The sequence below is a fragment of the Cucurbita pepo genome, chromosome 11 (genome assembly GCF_057944985.1).
Source record: "Cucurbita pepo subsp. pepo isolate OVF chromosome 11, ASM5794498v1, whole genome shotgun sequence".
Lineage (NCBI taxonomy): Eukaryota > Viridiplantae > Streptophyta > Magnoliopsida > Cucurbitales > Cucurbitaceae > Cucurbita > Cucurbita pepo.
Window position 1 is genome coordinate 15,829,457 of NC_141808.1, and position 18,652 is coordinate 15,848,108.

At 36.1% G+C, this 18,652-nt stretch overlaps 2 protein-coding genes across 4 annotated transcripts; one reads left to right on the forward strand and one right to left on the reverse strand.

Annotated features, from left to right (window-relative positions):
• Positions 1-22: 22 nt before the first annotated feature.
• On the reverse strand, positions 23-5,120 carry LOC111785815 (putative pre-mRNA-splicing factor ATP-dependent RNA helicase DEAH5). The gene is made up of 2 exons (XM_023666197.2): positions 1,642-5,120; positions 23-569 (listed from the first exon to the last, which is right to left on the reverse strand). The coding sequence occupies exons 1-2, from the start codon at positions 4,941-4,943 to the stop codon at positions 176-178; spliced, it is 3,696 nt and encodes a 1,231-aa protein (XP_023521965.2). The 5' UTR covers positions 4,944-5,120; the 3' UTR covers positions 23-175.
• Positions 5,121-6,671: 1,551 nt separating this feature from the next.
• Positions 6,672-17,983, forward strand: LOC111804819 (uncharacterized). 3 transcript variants are annotated; one of them, XM_087128528.1, is made up of 15 exons: positions 6,674-7,090; positions 7,580-7,810; positions 8,684-8,998; positions 9,435-9,542; positions 10,493-10,682; positions 11,532-11,794; positions 13,427-13,550; positions 14,067-14,143; positions 15,112-15,366; positions 15,446-15,522; positions 16,246-16,337; positions 17,023-17,105; positions 17,197-17,268; positions 17,473-17,598; positions 17,675-17,983. In XM_087128528.1, exons 1-15 carry the CDS (start codon positions 6,956-6,958, stop codon positions 17,720-17,722), a joined length of 2,196 nt encoding a protein of 731 aa, XP_086984654.1. In that variant the 5' UTR covers positions 6,674-6,955; the 3' UTR covers positions 17,723-17,983. The 3 variants fall into 3 exon arrangements, 2 of the variants coding, with proteins under 2 accessions (XP_086984654.1, XP_086984655.1); XM_087128529.1 differs by having other exon boundaries at positions 13,427-13,538; XR_015422936.1 differs by lacking the exons at positions 17,473-17,598; positions 17,675-17,983 and having other exon boundaries at positions 6,672-7,090; positions 16,272-16,337; positions 17,197-17,255.
• The last annotated feature ends 669 nt before the right edge of the window (positions 17,984-18,652 follow it).

Genomic DNA, 18,652 nt, shown 5'->3' on the forward strand with positions numbered 1-18,652 from the left:
TTAACTCCACAACCCAACAACATTCATGGGAAGACAAAACTTTTTCACATATATAAATTGCAAAGGTCTAACCCTCCAGAGATTTATACTGCAACAGGGATATATATACATTTATGGCAAAAGCCCTTAAACCTACACAGTCAGGCAAATATGGGACAGAAAGAAACGACATGGATTAAGCTCGTCTCTTACTCAATCGCCAAGAGTTAGGTTCGTGATACCTGTCGTAGAGTGGTTCAATCCGCTCTTGTCGCTTTCGCTTACTCATCTTTGTTGGGTCTGCAACTTTGAAGTATCTTGGAGCTAGTTCAACAAGCCATTTGGGATCTATGACTGTAACTTCACGCATGTACTCTTTTGTTGTCATGACTAGCTCGTGGTATATGACCCAGTCGGGTTGTCTTTGGAATAAAGCGCTGCTTGGATGGATATAAACCGGTTGGTTCTCGACTAGCGTTCGATAACCCTCTTGAGGATCCTTTCTGGCTGCGTGGAAAAAGAACCCTGCTGTAATTGCCTTCCTTATCTGTGTGAAATTCTTGCCTGCACTCACCACGTCCAGTTTATACCTGAAATTGGGCAAACGTGTGTGAGCTAGAAAGCGAGGAGTCTGATAGGAACATTAAGATGCTAACATCCAAGAGACAATAGTTGAATGACGATGGATAAAGCAAAAACTGATAAAAGAATAGTAGATAACACTAGCTAAAACTCCCCCAGAATCCAAGAAACAGAATTTCTCTCTACCAGCGTTTCTATATATAAAATGAAGCGAAGAATCTTAGAAGTTGCTTTCACAAGTAGTAACAGCCCAAGTCTACCGCTAGCAGATATTGTCCTCTTTGAGCTTTTTCTTTCGGGCTTCTCCTTAAGGTTTTTAAAATGTGTCTGCTAGGAGAGGTTTCCACACCCTTATAAAGAATATTTCGTTCTCCCCAACCGATGTTGGATCTCACACAAGCCCAATGAACAGAGAAGTAAAGTTAGTCACTACCACCTACGCCTCAAAATCATTTCAACTCAACTTTCTGCATACAAATATAATCGTGCATCGCACCAAAGTTCATTCAGCCACGTTTTCCAAATTTTTTATAACAAGAAGATGCCTAAGTTTCCTCACCGAGGATAAGTAGTTTGCAAGTTCAGCCTGATTCTGTTCAGACAAAATTTATTTGGTACTAGAATCCATTCCTGCATGTCAACTATCTGTTTTTTTTTTAAAGGATGTACAAGCCCAACTAAGGGGGTCCAAACCTACACTAAAGAAAATGACTCCAATCCAATAAATAAGACTGGGCCGATAATCACAAAAAGGTCGTGCAACCGATACCCACATAAAAGCGTTAAACCTAACAGCTTCCTAAACCTCCTCACGATCTTTCTACCTCTCTGAATCTTTATTCATCCTAAGCCAAATATCCCACAAAACAGTAGAGAAACTAGTGTGCCAAAAGGAACACCTCAAAAGCACCTTATCCACCCTAGAGCAACCGTCACTACGCTGTACATGTAAACTATATATTTAAACTAAATAGAGGAAAAGCAAATGTGTGCATGCAAGACAAGACAACAAAAGACAATCGTAGCTGAAGACAAAAATGTAACAAAAAAAAATATCAAGAGGAGACTAGAAGATCATACTTGTCCATAATTGAAAGAAGTTGTTTCCTCACATCCTGTGCTCTCCTCAAGGATCGAGATTGAACAAAGTTTTCAAAACACCAAGGGCCTGAAAAGTTTTTGGCTTTCCACGCCTCATAAACTGCAAGCAAAGTCAGATGATCTCCCTCTGGCTGGAAAAACTTGGCCCTTTTTTGATCAGCCTGGGCTTGTTTTTCCCTTGGCCTGTAAAAGATATTTCCAGTCTGAATCATTGCAATTATCGTCAAAATCTCATCACTACATCCAAGGTCCACACTAGCTAGCAGCATCTTAGACAAAGGTGGATCTAAAGGAAATTCAGCCATTTTTCTACCCAATTTAGTCAGAAGTCCTTCTTCGTCCAGTGCTCCTAGACTGTAAAGTTGTTCCATGGCTGAAATTAGAGCTTGGGGTGAAGGTGGATCCATAAAATCAAATGACAGGAGATCATTTATCCCCATGGCTTTCATAGTAAGAGTAGTATGACCAAGATTGATTCTCTGGATTTCTGGTATTGATGTAGGAGACATCTCGTTGCGATAAGCACTCTCAGTATAGAGGCGGTAACATTTTCCAGGTCCTGTTCGCCCAGCACGCCCCGCACGTTGTTTGGCTGATGCTTGTGAAATTGGTGTGATAACAAGAGAATCAAGCCCTTGCTTTGGGTTATATACATTCTGTTTAGCAAACCCAGGATCAATAACATAAAATATTCCATCTATTGTCAATGAAGCCTCAGCAATGTTAGTCGCCACTACAACTTTCCTCTTACCAGGAGGAGCTGGTTCAAAAATCCTGGACTGCATTTCACTGGGCAAGGCACTGTAGACTGGTAGAATAATTAACTCGGGAACATTTTTACCGAGTCCTTTCATTCTCTCGTATAGAGACTGACATGCAAAATCAATCTCCTCCTGGCCAGTCAAGAAAAGAAGTACGTCACCTTCAGGCTCTGTCAAGTGGATCTGCAAGACTGTGATTAAAGCAGCATCAAGATAATCAGTTTCCGGCTGCTTAGTATAGAGGATCTCCACAGGGAAAGTTCGCCCAGGAATTGTAAAAATATTACAATTAAAGAAATATCCTGAAAATTTTTCGGCATCTAAAGTAGCAGATGTGACAATCAGTCGAAGGTCAGGTCTCCTTTTCACAAGCTGCTTCAGCAATCCAAAAAGAACATCAGTGAAGATTGTTCTCTCGTGAGCTTCATCAAGCATAACTACCGAGTACTGTGACAAGTTATCATCAATCAAAATCTCCCTAAGAAGCATACCATCAGTCATATACTTGATCACAGTATCAGGTCCAGTACAATCCTCAAAACGAATTGCATACCCAACTTCCTCTCCTAAGCGACATCCAAACTCTTCAGCAACCCTCTTCGCGACAGACATTGCAGCCACCCTACGTGGTTGAGTGCACCCAATTTTACCGGAGGTTGTGTATCCAGCTTCAGCAAGATACTGAGTTACCTGGGTTGTCTTACCTGAACCAGTCTCACCAATGACAACAAGTACCTGATTATCATGAACGGCCTGAATAAGTTCTTTCTTCAGCTTGTAAATGGGTAAGCTTTGCCTCTGTTCCTGGATAGAGAGCTTCGATTTCTGCCCGAAACTAATATCTTTTCCGTAAGCATCCTTCTTCCACTCAGGCATATCATAGGCCGACAAGCCAACGCCCCTGAGCTCCTGTGCAAGATGCCTCTCACCTGTCTCTGGCATAGGGTCTTCCCAAGGTCGATTAAGATCCTTTGGAATTGAATCGAGCATGGTCCTTTGCTGCTGCTCACGAACTTCCCTACGCTCCTTAATCAGTGCAGATTGAAGTGCAGCTGCCCGGCTCAAAGACCCTTCCGGATTTTTGAATATCTTAACCGGCGACATGTCAATTGAGTATCTACTCTGGCCTTGCAGAAATTCAGGCTCGTCTTCATTCAACTCAATCTCAAGCTCTTCTTCAGCACCCTCTTCTTGATATAGTAGCCCATCTCCCTCATCGTCATATGAAGGATAGTCGTTTACACTTAAAACCCCAGAAGCAATCAGTTGTTTGGCTTCCCATCTCTCAGGTGAGCTCATTCTCTTCAAAGGTCTGCGTGAAGGAATAGTAACATCATCTTCCACAATCTTAATTCCAGAAAGGCCAGTCCTAACCACCGGGCCATCATCCTTCGTATTTGAAGGATTCATTCTAGGACCATCGTCGGCATCTTTTTTCTTTAATGGAAGCAAATCCTTACCAGAATGTTGATCCACGTCCCTCATAGAAAGGCTCAACTTTTGCCCTGAAACTGAAATAACCTTGACATAAACCTCTTGATCTCGCTTTACAACATCCTTGGCATTGGTAATCCTTCGAGTAGCCATCTGAGAAACGTGAACCAGACCCTCCTTGCCTCTGAAATCATTTATCTGGACAAAGCAACCCGTGTCCATCACTCTAGAAACTCTACCCTTGTAGACCTTGTACAATTCAGGTTCATGATCGACAGGGAGGTGTCGCCCATTTTGTGTATGCTTGTCCCTATCATCTCTCCAATTGTCATTACCATCTCTTGCATCCCCTCTGTAACCTTCATTTTCTTCATACCCATTTCTCCTATTCCGATCCCTTGGCCTTCCACTTCTCTGATAATCATCACCACCATCATCATCACGATCCCTACCACCATGTCTCTCATCCCTTTCATATCTATCCCTGCGCCTATCTCTATCCTTATCTCGATCCCAATCCCGATCCCTGTACCTATCTCTATCTCTATCTCTATCTCTATCTCTATCTCTATTTCTGTCACCATCTCGATCCCTATCCCTGTCCCTGTCTCTGTCTCTGTCTCTGTCTCTTCCTCGGTCGCCTGCCCTCCCCTTGTATCGATCATCTTGTACGTCTCTGTCCCCACGCTTCTGGTGAGCCTCCAACTCAATTTCCTTCACGAGCTCCTTAGCTCTCTCCTTATCATCCCCGATCGCCAAGGCCCTAAACTTGCCCTTTTTCCCATCTGATTCCTTCTCCTTCTTGAACTCCTTCTCATTGTCATCCTTCTGCGGAGGAAGAATAAGGTGAATGATCCTAAGGAGCGAGCGAACAAAGTAATCGGGCATTTCGGCACCGTTCTCCTTCAATTTGGAATCGAACTCGTCCACCGTCTCACATCTCCGACCCATCTCGGTTATGAACTCAGCAAGTACTTTATCTCCGAACCCTAAATGAGTTTCGAGCTCAGAACATACCTTGGAGACGAGGGACAAGTACTCGAGCTTCTTCAATCCATCGTCGCCGTTAGCCGCGGAAGCAACCATCGTCGAATCCGAGAGAAACAACACAATAAAATGAATCAAGAGAATCTGAAGATAAATATGAAGTGATTTGAGAGATTTCTAGGGTTTGTTCTAGATAACTGGTTAAGCCTAATCACCAGAAGCTGCACATGAGGGCTCCCCTGAGTTCCCTTCTCCTATCATTACACTCATAACATCTTATTGAATTCTTTTTATTAAACATTCAATTTCTATTTTGTTCGATTAAAAAAATTAAAATAAAAGCAAAATAATAATAATAATTTTTTTTTTTAAAGATCTACAAATTTACTCGATACAAAATTTAAAGTCTTAAATCATAACGACATGTCCCTGCAACCCTTACGACATTGTCACGTTACTTACTCCTTATTATTAAGAGTGAAGACTATTCCTGCAAACCATCACCAGTTTTTTCAACGTGCTTTTATCCTCGCTCACATACATCCTGAAAAACTTGTATAGAGGTTACTCAACCTATAATTACTCCAAGCAAAACATACTTAAACTATGAAATTCATATTATCGAACAATCGAAAAGAAAGGTGCATCTTGTTGATATAAATAGTAACATTCATAGACATCCTATTTTATGGTTTTGGTTCATTCATGTACTTCTCTTTTGTTCCGATGTTACAGACCTAGAACGATGTAATGATTCAAATTCAAGGTTATGTTGGATGAAAGTCCCACATGGGTTAATTTAAGGAATGATCATGGGTTTATAATAAATGAATACTATCTCCATCGGTCTGAAACCTTTTGAGGAAGCTCAAAGAAAAGCCATGAGAGCTTATACTCAAAGTGTACAATATCATACCATTGTGGAGCGTTGTGTTCATCTAGTATCAGAGTCATGCCCTAAACTTAGTCGAATCGAATTGTGGGAATTGTGGAGAGTTGTGTTCATCTAGTATCAAAGTCATGCCCTAAACTTAGTCATGTTAATAGAATCCTAAAATGTCGAGAGTTGTGTTCATCTAGTATCAAAGTCATGCCCTAAACTTAGTCATGTTAATAGAATCCTCAAATGTCGAATTGTGGAGAGTCGTGTTCATCTAGTATCAGAGTCATGCCCTAAACTTAGTCATGCTAATAGAAGCCGTGTTCATCTAGTATCAGAGTCATGCCCTAAACTTAGTCATGCTAATAGAAGCCTCAAATGTTGTGGAGAGTCGTGTTCATCTAGTATCAGAGTCATGCCCTAAACTTAGTCATGCTAATAGAAGCCTCAAATGTTGTGGAGAGTCGTGTTCATCTAGTATCAGAGTCATGCCCTAAACTTAGTCATGCTAATAGAAGCCTCAAATGTTGTGGAGAGTCGTGTTCATCTAGTATCAGAGTCATGCCCTAAACTTAGTCATGCTAATAGAAGCCTCAAATGTTGTATGTTGTGGAGAGTCGTGTTCATCTAGTATCAGAGTCATGCCCTAAACTTAGTCATGCTAATAGAAGCCTCAAATGTTGTATGTTGTGGAGAGTCGTGTTCATCTAGTATCAGAGTCATGCCCTAAACTTAGTCATGCTAATAGAATCCTCAAATGTCGAACAAAGTATTATGAGTCTCGAAAGCATAGTAAAAAAAAATAGAAGGAGTGGAGGTGTGAAAAGGGTGTATTTTATTTTATTTTTTTATAGTAAAAAAAATAGAAGGATGATGATGATTGAGCAAATAGGAATGATTCTTTTACTTTTTTCACAATAACATATTATATTATATTCTACTGCAAACTCCTTTTTGCTATCACAACTTTTGTAAAGACGCCATTAGATACCATCTTCAAGCTCTGAGCTTATTCCCAGCTCACAAAGAGGGAAAACAAAAAACACCAAGATTCTCAGCCTTTCGTCTTCCTCATTAATTCCTACAGGTTTTAATTAGGGTTTTTCCCCTTCATCCAACCGGGTCTCAGTCCATTTAATCGCCTATTCGAAACTGCTAATCGTCGCATTGGTGCTGCTCTGCACATCGATCTTGTTGCATAGTGTTTTTATTCTTGGACAAAAACGAAGAAATGGGTGCTCAGAGAAAGGGGGCATCGCGGGTTTCCGAGGACTCCGAGGAGTTGGCACGAGTTTCGTTGCAGGCAGTTCTTCTTGCCGATAGCTTTACCACTAAGTTTCGTCCCATAACGCTTGAACGACCCAAGGTATTTTCCAGAAAACCGGAAGTGTTTCTTCGGAATTATAGTTCGTGCGTATTTCTTTCTCTGTGTTCATATTTTAGCTAATAGTTCGATACTAGTTTGGAAAATTATAGCCCTTCATTCGAGGGCTGTTACCCAAAAAAAAAAAAAAAAAAAAATCCTGTTGTAAGCTTTTTATCGGCCATAATATCAAGCTGCGTGCAATTCAAGTTGTCACAGCTATATGTTTACTTGCTACACAAGTTATTGTATGCGAACTTCATCATTTGGTAGCGGTTAACACAACTTAAAACTTTAAAACTAGAAGCTTAGCTATGCCAATTATCTATTCTCTCGTGTTGCTTCATTTTGTATAGCCACTTTGCTACAAGCTGATTGCATAGAGATCACGTATGAAGACCTTAAATAAGTTGCAACGTTCTTGAAGCATTGAAAATTTGTATGATGCTTCTTGTTCCATTAACATTTTCCCTTTTCTTTTAATATTTATAGGTATTACTGCCGCTGGTAAATGTCCCTATGATTAATTATGCCTTATCCTGGCTCGAATCGGCTGGTGTTGAAGAGGTGTTTGTATTTTGCTGTGCTAACTCGAAGCAAGTAATTGATTACTTGGAGAACTCTGAGTGGGTATCCCTACCAGACTTTGCAGTCACAACTATAGAGTCACACAACTCCATTAGTGCTGGAGACGCCCTGCGTTTGATCTATGAAAGAAATGTGGTACGCATGTCTGGAACTGATATATGTGACTTATTTTAATACCGGCATTCTCTATAAAAACTAAATCCTGACACATGAAATGGATTTTGAATGATGCATTTTTATCCATTCCCAAATCCAAATATTCACTCACATTTGTTTATTTATGGATTTTGAGCTGTTGATACGTTTTGTTCCACTCTCAAATCCGAAATAAACACATTTAAATATTTTCTTGAGTAACTCGAACCCATACTTGTTAATTTAATTTACTTAATTTGATATGATCATCTCATTAGTCAAGAGCAAGAGCAATTGTTACCCTTGAAAATTGGTCCACTTAGCTATTTTGATTATCATATCTTTCCTTAGATATCTGTATCATGAGGAGCGGTTTATTCAATTTAAGTTTGAACAGCATATGGTTTCAATTTGAAGTTTAACTAATTGATGCATGGTTTGTAATTTTGTGCAAGTGTTAAACTTTATTTTTGGCAACACTGATTGTTTTGTTTGAAAAGAAAATAAATGTTTACACGTTAGTGTTTTTCTCATAGAAAAAGGATATTCATGCGTCGACTTTTTTGTTATAAGAAAAGGAAGTTTTACGAGTGTATATAATGTTAAAAAGTGATGTATGTATGGTGGCACCTCTACCTTAATGCTGTTAAGATGATCAAGAGGGCAAATTTCTAAAGAGAAAAAGGAACTTTCTACTGTCACTTTTTCATTTACCACACTACATTATAAATTTTATTTACAGTGCCAAAAAACTGTCATAATGTGTGACTTTGCACTTTCATAACCTTTATGAGTGATTCATTGTGCAATCCAGTTTGTATAGGTTGTGTCACTCAGGTGTCTTATAATACCTCTAAATTTACCCTTTTGAAGATACATGGTGATTTTGTACTTATCACTGGAGACACCGTAAGCAACATGCCACTTACGCAAGCTCTTCAAGAACACAAAGATAGAAAGAAGAAAGATAGTAATGCCGTAATGACTATGGTTGTCAAACGGTCAAAGCCTTCTCCAATCACACACCAATCTCGGCTTGGCACTGATGAACTGTTTATGGCAATTGATCATAATTCTAAGCAGCTCTTATACTATGAGGATAGGGCTGACGATTCAAAAGGAATTATACATCTGGACAAGTCATTGCTAATGGATAATCCTTCCGTATCACTTCATAACGACTTGCAGGTTATTTAATTTAACTTCAAGTGCTTATCTTGTTTATTGTTGTTGTTAATGTTACATCTTGAGTTATAATTTTTCATGATAAGAAGCAAATTGCATTGCTAACAAAAAATGTAACATGAAGAGGACAAGTGGTCCAAACACGAGATAGGGACAGGGGATATTACAAATTCTCCAATTAGTCTTTCCACGATGGCTTTTTGTTGCATTTTGCATTGAAGGGTCTAAAGCTTATAAAAATATGTCTCGAGTGTGTTGGAAAACTTTTTAAAAATCAGACACATCTTCACATTTCAGAATGTGTTGGACACCGACAGCTACAATAGGAAATATTGTGCATCTGGCTCCTACCTTTGTATATCTTGTTAGTAATTGATAAATGCAGGAATGGCATCATGTCAAAAGAAAGGTAAGACTAAATCATGTTTATGTTATGCAGGATTGTTATATAGACATATGCTCCCCAGAAGTACTCAGCCTGTTTACTGACAATTTTGACTACCAACATCTACGTCGCCATTTTGTCAAGGGTTTGCTCTTAGATGATGTACGTATACCTTATTATGGACATGTAGCCTTTTTTTTTTAATAAGAATTTTATATCTATTAAATTAAGCTTATTTTATTTCATGAACAATGACAGCTTTTGATATATATGCTCGAATTATGACTCCAACGACATAATGAATTAATTCAGTTTCTTTCTGTTTTTTTTTTTGTTAATTATATATTTTCATTCATTTTCAAAATTATGTGGGAAGAAAGTTTTTTAGCAGAAAACTTTATCCTACTCTTTATGTTTTTCCCATTCAAGAATGAGTAAGGTGCTTACTTCTATTAGCACGTCACTTAAAATGGTGGGAGTTAGGACTTGGTTATTTATTTATTATCATATTTATTTTTGTGACTGAAGTTTGGTGACATTAAACCTAGCAACCTCCCAAACTTATCCCTTGATTGTATAAGATTTCATTCATTTTTCTTATTAAAAAAAGATCTGTTTTGAGTTATTTTTGAATAAGAAACCATTTTATTGATGGCATGAAATTACTATAAAAGAGGGGAAATCTCCGCATCCAAGGAGTTACAAAAAGCCTATCCATTGAATAAGAGAGTATTAAATTAACATAAAGACAAAATTTTTAGAATTAGTTTATGGAAATAAATGAGCAACCTTTTATATTCAAACTTGATTAATATTAAGTTTATTTGGTTAGGTTGAGAGGGAATCAAAAGTTAATATGTGAGAGGAAATACTTTATGGATGGGTGGGAGAGTGGGAAAGAGAAATGTGGAATTGAGTGAGAGATAGCGTAGAGATGGGTTGGGAGAGAGAAAATGTGGAATTGGGTAGAGTGGCTGAGAGAGAAACTTGTAATAATGTTTGTTATTATAAACATTAGTTAGTGTTGGAGCTCCTTTTGGTGGGCTTGTTTTTTTATATACCCTTGTACATTATTTTGTAATGCCAATATAATTATGGACAATGATTTTCAGATCATGGGTTACAAGATTTACACACACGAAATTTGCTCAAGCTATGCAGCCAGAATCGATAATTATCGAAGCTATGACACCGTTAGTAAGGACATAATACAAAGGTGGACATATCCACTGGTACCGGATGTTAAATTCTTTGGGAATTCTGCTTATAAACTTGAAAGGCAGGGAATGTATCGAGCATCAGGTAATAATTAAGTGATTAAACAAATTGCTTAAGTTGAGGCAAGGCTCGTTGATGTTTTTCTTCATGTTACTCAACATCATCACTGGAGACCAGTATTTTCTTACCCCTGATATTATATTCTTTCCTTTGCCCTCAAAAGCTCATGAGCTTGTCTTTTTCTTCTTTGTTGCGTTGCTATGTGATGCTTTTATTATCTTCTTTTGCAATGCCAATGACGTCTCTTTTGATTTTGATCACATAATTGTTTGTTCGTTAAATGGTTCCATGGAAAAAAATTTAGCTTCTGACTATCTTGGACGAGCTTCTTTTGCCTAGCTTACTTCACGATGTCATTGATTTCTTTTGTATGGAGGAGCCATGTTATAAACATACTTTTTAAAATAATATTGTTTTTTATTCATTTAAATGAGAAACAAGAAAAGCTATATTATAAATTACAAAAGGAGAACAATCTAGCTGCCTTAGGGGGATTAGGAGGAATGGAAGAAATGGCCTCCAATCCAAGTAGACCAACAAAATAGGTGTATTACAAAAGGTTTTTTCACAAATCGATTATTATGTCAATCTCACTTCATGGGTCAAGATCCAAGTTATGCACAAGAGATATTGTGGACTTCACGAAGTTTGGGTTTGTCTTGTATGATTTCATCAATCCAATATGCAGTATGTTTAGGTTTTATAGCGAGGGTCAGTGGCTCTCATATTATTCAGGTCAAGTTTCATGTTGGTGACATTTAGTTTGCTATATTACTCTCAATGCGGCCAATTTTTTTTTACGAACTTCTTTGGAGTTGTTGCTCTTCCCTTTCATATTCCATTTATTAAGTGATGACATTGCGTTCTCTTCAGAAATACTGCAGGCACGCTCTGCACAGGTTGGTCCGTTTACTGTTATTGGAGATAACAGCAAAATTGGTGACAACACCAAAATTACAAATTCAATTATTGGGCAAGGTTGTAGCATTGGATCTAATGTTACAATTGAAGGCTCTTATATATGGGACAACGTCACCATTGAAGATGGCTGTAAACTTAGTCATGCTATCGTCTGTGATGGAGTTATTATAAATTCAGGGGCAGAACTGGAACCTGGTGTAATTTTGTCTTTCAAGGTATTGTTCCTTCTTTTTGTTTATTAATGCAGCTAGTCTATTTATTGACCGTAATCAATTGAAGTGATCTATAGTACTCACGCACAGAAATTTATAATATCTGATAAAATTGGCTTCAAGAGTGTCAAATGATTTAACACTAACGACAAATGTGTTCCTTACGTTGATAATTGGCCTATGGCTGTTTACTACTCAGATGTCCTTGAAGCTGGATTGTGCCATCCATTTAATCTTTTGTATGCCCTTCTCTTTTCCCGAGTAGGAAATTGCTTTTCATTTTTGTTTTATCTCCCTAGCTTCACATTGGACGCCCTTTTTTGTGGCTTGGCTTTTAGGCTTCAATTTTTCTTACTATGAGCGTTTCTAATAAAAAAAGAACTTTTTGGATGTTGCAATTCTTTTTTTCTTTAATGAAAAACAAAGGATTTTATTCATGCAGTAAGATTCCTCAACAAAACAGCCCAAGGGACAAGGGGATAAGGCTTCCCTTTTCCGGAAGGAAGGGTTACAAAAAAACCTTTCAATCCAAGTTAATGGTTTCTAAAATGTAGTTACAAAACAACCTATCTTGAGCACTCTAACTAAAAGCCATAAACGGTACAAAATCACAAAAAGATGAAAAAGTAGCCGGCTTGAACTTATCTAATCAATATATGGTTAAAATTTTATTTTTTATAACCATAAGTTGACTTTGACTTCATATAGTTGAGTCTCTTTTCATTTCTGGTTAAAAGTTTTGTTTCATGTTCAAAACAAAAGTTTACGGCTCAGTCTTCGATGGTGTGCACTATGTATTTATGGGAAATGTTTTACCTTTGGTCCACTCTATAAGTTTAGAATTTCAAGTGTACCCTCTATTTTTCTACTTGGTTCTTTGGTTGTCAATGAGCGAATGTTATAAATTATATGTCAAAATGTTTCTAAAAAATGCATTATTGGATTGACATGCACTTTAAAATTATTTTCATTTGAATGGCTTAGTCAAAATGGATTGACGATCAATCCAGTGTATATCTTTTAGCTCTACAGTTCTCGAATCTCAAGGTGTTTTACTGTTATCCTATTCTTTTATTTTTGACTTAGTTGTTGGACAAGGAAAATCAATTTTTGTGCATAGGATCAAAGTCATATGAAATTGATTATTTTAAACCTGGCTAGGATGTTAGATATTAAACTTGTTTCATGCACCTAGAGATACACGAATTTGTGGGATACGTGTACATGAGAGGTCCATGTACTTGGTTAATATTTGAAGAGTCTTCCTCAATCAACTTTGAAATATAACACAACTCTTCCTCCACATAGCAAAAACTTTATCAACATTGGGTTGATCAAACATACAACTATGAGCAAATATGTGATGTTGTTAGGTACGATTTTATATTTGATAAATTAAATGTAGCGTTCCCACGTATATGGAGAAAAAAGATAAAGAAACCGTTTTATTAGAAGATTAAAAAAAATCATCGATTTTGTAAGACAATTTGAACCAATATATTCAATTAAATATTAAAATAAGAAATATCACGTTAATGTATTCTGGTTATGCCCTACTCTTGATATATGAACTCAACGTTTCTTGATCCTTTTTTCTTGTAGCTTTGCTGACTTTTCTATTTTGGCATTACACAGGTTGTTGTAGGGGATCAGTTTATTGTTCCATCATATTCAAAGGTATCTTTGTTTCAGCAGCCAATCAATCAAGATAGCGATGATGAGCTGGAATATGCAGATAATAGCAGTGGTATAGTAGAATGTAATAAATTAACTTCAAGGCAAATACTTCCTATTCATTTTGAGCAAACTTTACTTCAACGGGCCATTTAATGTTTTCTTGATGATAAGAAACCATTTCACTGAAGGTAATGAAATTATGAAAGAGTGAGTAAGACTAGAGAGAAAGAGGTCTCAAGGGTTTTCCAGGTGGCAAGAGATTTAGAATAGACGAGAGGGTGAGTGGTAAGGTGAATTTCTTCAATATAAGGAGACGAGGATCATTATGTTCATCAATTCTCTTTCTGATTTGAGGCATGGGGAGGAAGAAACAATAGAATTTCTAATGAAAAATGCTCTTCGTAGGAATATGATTGTGATTTGACAACAACAAAAAAAAAAAAAAAAAAAGGATTTATTTGGGCTGGAATGCCTTTGTGAACAACTTGGACTTTTAAATTGGTTGTTGGATTGGTATTTCGACTGAAAATTAAAGCATTTAGTTTTAAGGTCTTTGTGTAATGAACTGCCGCAGCTTACATTACTTTGGCATATACAGTTGCAGATACAACGGACAAGTCAAATAATGAACTGATGTCCAAATCGCTGGAAATGCAAGGCTGGCCTGCATCTGAGGTTGGTATTTTTCAGATCTTCTAGCCTGATAAACAATATTAGGAATATGTCAACAAACTCAAATTGATGTAGAGAAAAAAAAAGTGGTCATTCTTTGCATAGTTCTGTCCAAGTTTTTATGCTAAATCATATGCGGGATGTCAGCTTAGAATACTAGGTGATTACAATTAATAATGTAAATGTCTCGTGCTAGGGAAGTTATAGATGTGCATTATGAGATTTTATATGGGTTCAAGGTTCATGCTATCTGATCTAGATATCCCATTGAAATTTGCAGCTGATGGTAGTTTATGGTATTTACATATCTGCCGCCAGAAGCAGTAGAAACTTGTGGAATTCCATGGTTTGATGCGAAGAGAAAATTAAATAGCTCATTTTCAAATTAGGTGCCACAAGAAGTTCTATAATACTCGTAAAGGAGCAGTGTCCTTCGCAACTTTTCTGTTTCTATTAAAAAGAATAGGTGCTATGAAAATGCCTTTGAGCATTGCTTTTCCTAGGTTGTACAAGCTTTGTAGTTGCGAGGTTCACCTTTGTCAAAAAATGCGAGTATTGAATGGATAATGGTTGAGTCTTGCCATTTAATAAGCCTCTTAACGATAGGGAGGCTACACATTCGTCTTAATTAAACTGTTTTTTTTTTTTCAAAGAAGATTTTTTGCATTTTTATATAAAGCGAATGTACTGTTTTTTTTAAAAAGGTCTGGGGTTGGAGAATTTAGACTAATTCTCTATTATGATCTTTTTGAAACTTTTTTGTTAATTTCTTCAACTAGATTATATATGTTCAAATCCTTATTGTCTTCGAAACCCCTTAGCATATGTCTTTTTTAATTAACATGCCTTCTGAAATTTTTTATTTTTAAATATTGTCCTTAACTTTATTACGAATCAGGATAGAAACTTGACCTTTTGGGTTTAAGTATAAGAGAGTAATCGACTCTGACATTCTCTACTGTTATTCTCAGCTAGGCAATGGAGGTATAGGACATGTTTGGTCAATTTGTGAAGGAAGTGTTGAAGAAGAATGGAGGCACTCAGTTGCACCCATTCCTGCCGATAAACTTGAGAAGACTGCGCAAAAAGCGACAGATGATGAGCTGGAGTTAACTCGAGATGCTAATGTTCTTCCAACTTCAGGAGACTTGAAGTCTGATTCAAATGTCTCAGATGGTGATGATAACGAAGACTCTAGAGATGACTCCATCCACTTTGAGAAAGAGGTTAAAAGTTTCGTTTTTCTGATGGCTGGTGGCAGGGACAATCTTTTGCTTGCTAACTTCTATTAGTTTTTATTTACAGGTTGAAGCAACGTTTCTGAGAGGTGTGCACGAAAATATTAAAGTAGACAATGTAATTTTGGAAGTGAACTCGTTGCGGTATGCTATCATCTCTTTTTGTTTTTGCGGTGATTTCATATCTTTTTCTTCTTTCCCTTTTGAATGACTTTATGTTGTTGAGTTCTGCCCAATTTCAAATTTATTTTTTGTTCAATTGATTTTATTGTATTTATGTCGCTGCTGTTGGAGATATTATCACTTATTGACTGAAAAGTGTTCTCAAACCTCTTAACAGACGTTTTGTTGAATTCCTACATATGCAAGATGTCTGCAAGGTTGTGTCATGTAAAAGAAGATTAACGTTTCTTTTTCTAAAAAAACAAGGATTTTCTGTTGTGAGGTTTTACGTTTGAAATCGATTCACATTTGCAAGGTGTCTTCAATTTGTGTCGTTCAAGGTGCAAAAGAGATTAATTTTCTTTAAAAGAAATAAAAGTGAGATTTCCTGTCGTGAACATTTGGTTTTGGACGCTTCAGTCTCATTCTGGAGGTTGATTGTTTCTTGTTTTTGCAAATTATAATTTCTTGATGACAGCTATTCTCTTTCTATATTGTTTGCTATGGCAGGCATTTTTTCGGTTAAATTATCTATTAGAGATGAAGATATAAGAATATTTGCCGATAAAATTTTGTTCTTTCTTTAAAACAATTAATCGAGTATAAGTTTGTTTCTGCTTTCGCACTAGTGGTTGGGATGTTTTGAAGTTTTGAACCTAGGCTCAGTGTTTGTATACTGCTTGCTTAAATTAACTCTCTCGGCAGGTTGTCATATAATAAGGTGGCTGCAGATTGTGCAGGAGCATTGTTTTATTCTCTGATGAAATTTGCCTTAGACTCTCCACATGGTTCATCTAGTAAGTGCTTTGAGCTGTCTTTCCTTTTTGGTATGGAGACTTTATGATAAGCAAAGTTTAAAACGTTAATGTAAACGAAAAGGTTAAGTTCTCATTTTTATGAAAGTATTCATAGAAAGATTAAAAAAAAATGTCGATCTTGATGAATTTTTTTGTTATCGAAAAAAATCATAAAAAAGAAAAAATTCAAAAGTATTTAAATTAATAAATAATCATTTACACTTAGGCTTATTGTTAATATTAAAAACACTTGGTGACATCTTATTGCTATTTTTGTTTTTACATTTCGTCAATTTTTCTACGGTATATGGAGATCTCGAGGTTAGATCCATGAACGTATGGAAATAGACAGAAATTTAATACCTCATGATCAAGTAAAGTCTAATAATACCAAACTATGTGCTGTGATGATACATTTTGTGAAGATTTGCGTTACCTGTTAACATTTTATCATCTTGAATTTGCAATATATTATGCCGTCAATTAGTCTGCATTGGATTAGAGCTTACAATACCATGAAACTGAGTTTGAAGGTTGTCGAAGAAATTGCCTTATGAAAAACCATTCTAGCTAATTTTTTATGAAAAAATTGGTTTGAGTTTGAAGGGTTTCTTTCCTTCATGTACTCTTTGTTCCTTTTTCTTTTTCTTTTCTGAAACTGCCAAATTAATTCCATCTGTTTCAGGTGAGCTACTGCAAAACACTACAAATATAATTACGAAATGGAAAAAACTTTTGAAGTACTACTTAACTGACATGGATGAAGAGGTATTGCGGCTTTTAACACTGTTAGCTGATAAACTTAACCAATATATTGTACTTAGTGCAAGTAGTTGAACAAACCCCATATCCTCTGCAGATTGAAGTGATATTAAAATTTGAAGAGATGTGCCTGGAATCGGCCAAGGAATTCACCCCACATTTTACTAAGGTATTTTTATTGTTTTTTGGAAAATGAGTCTCTAGATAGATAACATGCATTCCTTATTCGAGGTTAATTACGATCAGTATAGATCGACTTCTAGATAATATTCGAGGCTGAAAAATGATAGTCTATCAGGATGTACCTGTATTTATGATATTTTTCCCTTAAGGGTGAGGTGAATGATTTTCGTACACATTTTGTGTTCCATAGATTTTGTGTCATCTATATGACCAAGAAATCATTCAAGAAGATGCTATTCTAAGGTGGGATGATGAGAAAAAGGAAGCGGATGATTCGGATAAACTTTTCGTTAAGCAGGCCGAGAAATTCATCGAAGTAAGGGAGACTTTTTACGTCCTGTTATCTGTTTCATTTTCAAATAGATAGGAACTTATTTGTAGCTTTGGTACAGTGGTTAAGAGTTGCATCAGAAGAGGAAGATGATGAAGAGGAGGAATAGAAATGGTGGAATAACATCTGTAGAATAGCAAAGATCACAGGGCAGAGTGAGGAAGCCCATTGTTGCTGAGTAAACGTCAAATCTTCACAGTAGCTACCAGGTTTCCCTAATGTGAAAGGAAACTTGGTTTTTTTTTTTTCCATTTTTTTTCAACTTCTATGATTGTCTATTGTCCATGTCCTGTCATAGAAAGAAAATTTTGGGGAAATGTTTAAATCTTACTTTGTGATTTTTTTCAGTTTATTTATTTGAGTTAGTGTATCTCCGATCTTCCACAAAAAAAAGTTTATTTTTGTCTCTGAGTAAGTACATAGTAATGATAGCTGAGTTAAGTTCGTTTACAATGAGTGAAATATGAAAATTTAAACCTTTGACTTGGGGAAGAGGTATATGTTAATTACCGTTGAGTTATGCTTGTCTTTACTTTTTATAATTTGACTTACTTTTGTGTCATGTTAAATCATCTTTCATTAATCTAATAAATGTACTATAGAATTAAAGTTTGGAATTAACTTTTGTTAAAAGAAAAAAACATTTCATTTATAGAATTGAAAATTTTATACTTCCAAACCATAAAAATTAAATTATATTTATAATCTATTTTTCTAATTTGAAATATATTACAAGTTACATTGTAAATTTTGTTTAAAAAACTTTGAGATTCAATCTATTTTGTCCTGTTTTTCAAAATTGCAAATTTGGGTCTAAAACGTTTTAACTTATTAAAACTTAGTAATAACCAAAATAAAAAGTTAATTACTATATTAGAGATAAAATTAATACATATATATATATATAATAAAGCAATTAATTTTTAAAATTTAAAAAATTGGCCAGAAGCCAACCAAATTAAAGAGACCACTAGTGCATTACAGCGTAACATTTCAATCACAAAACCATATTTTCCATGTGGAAGAGACTTAATAATGC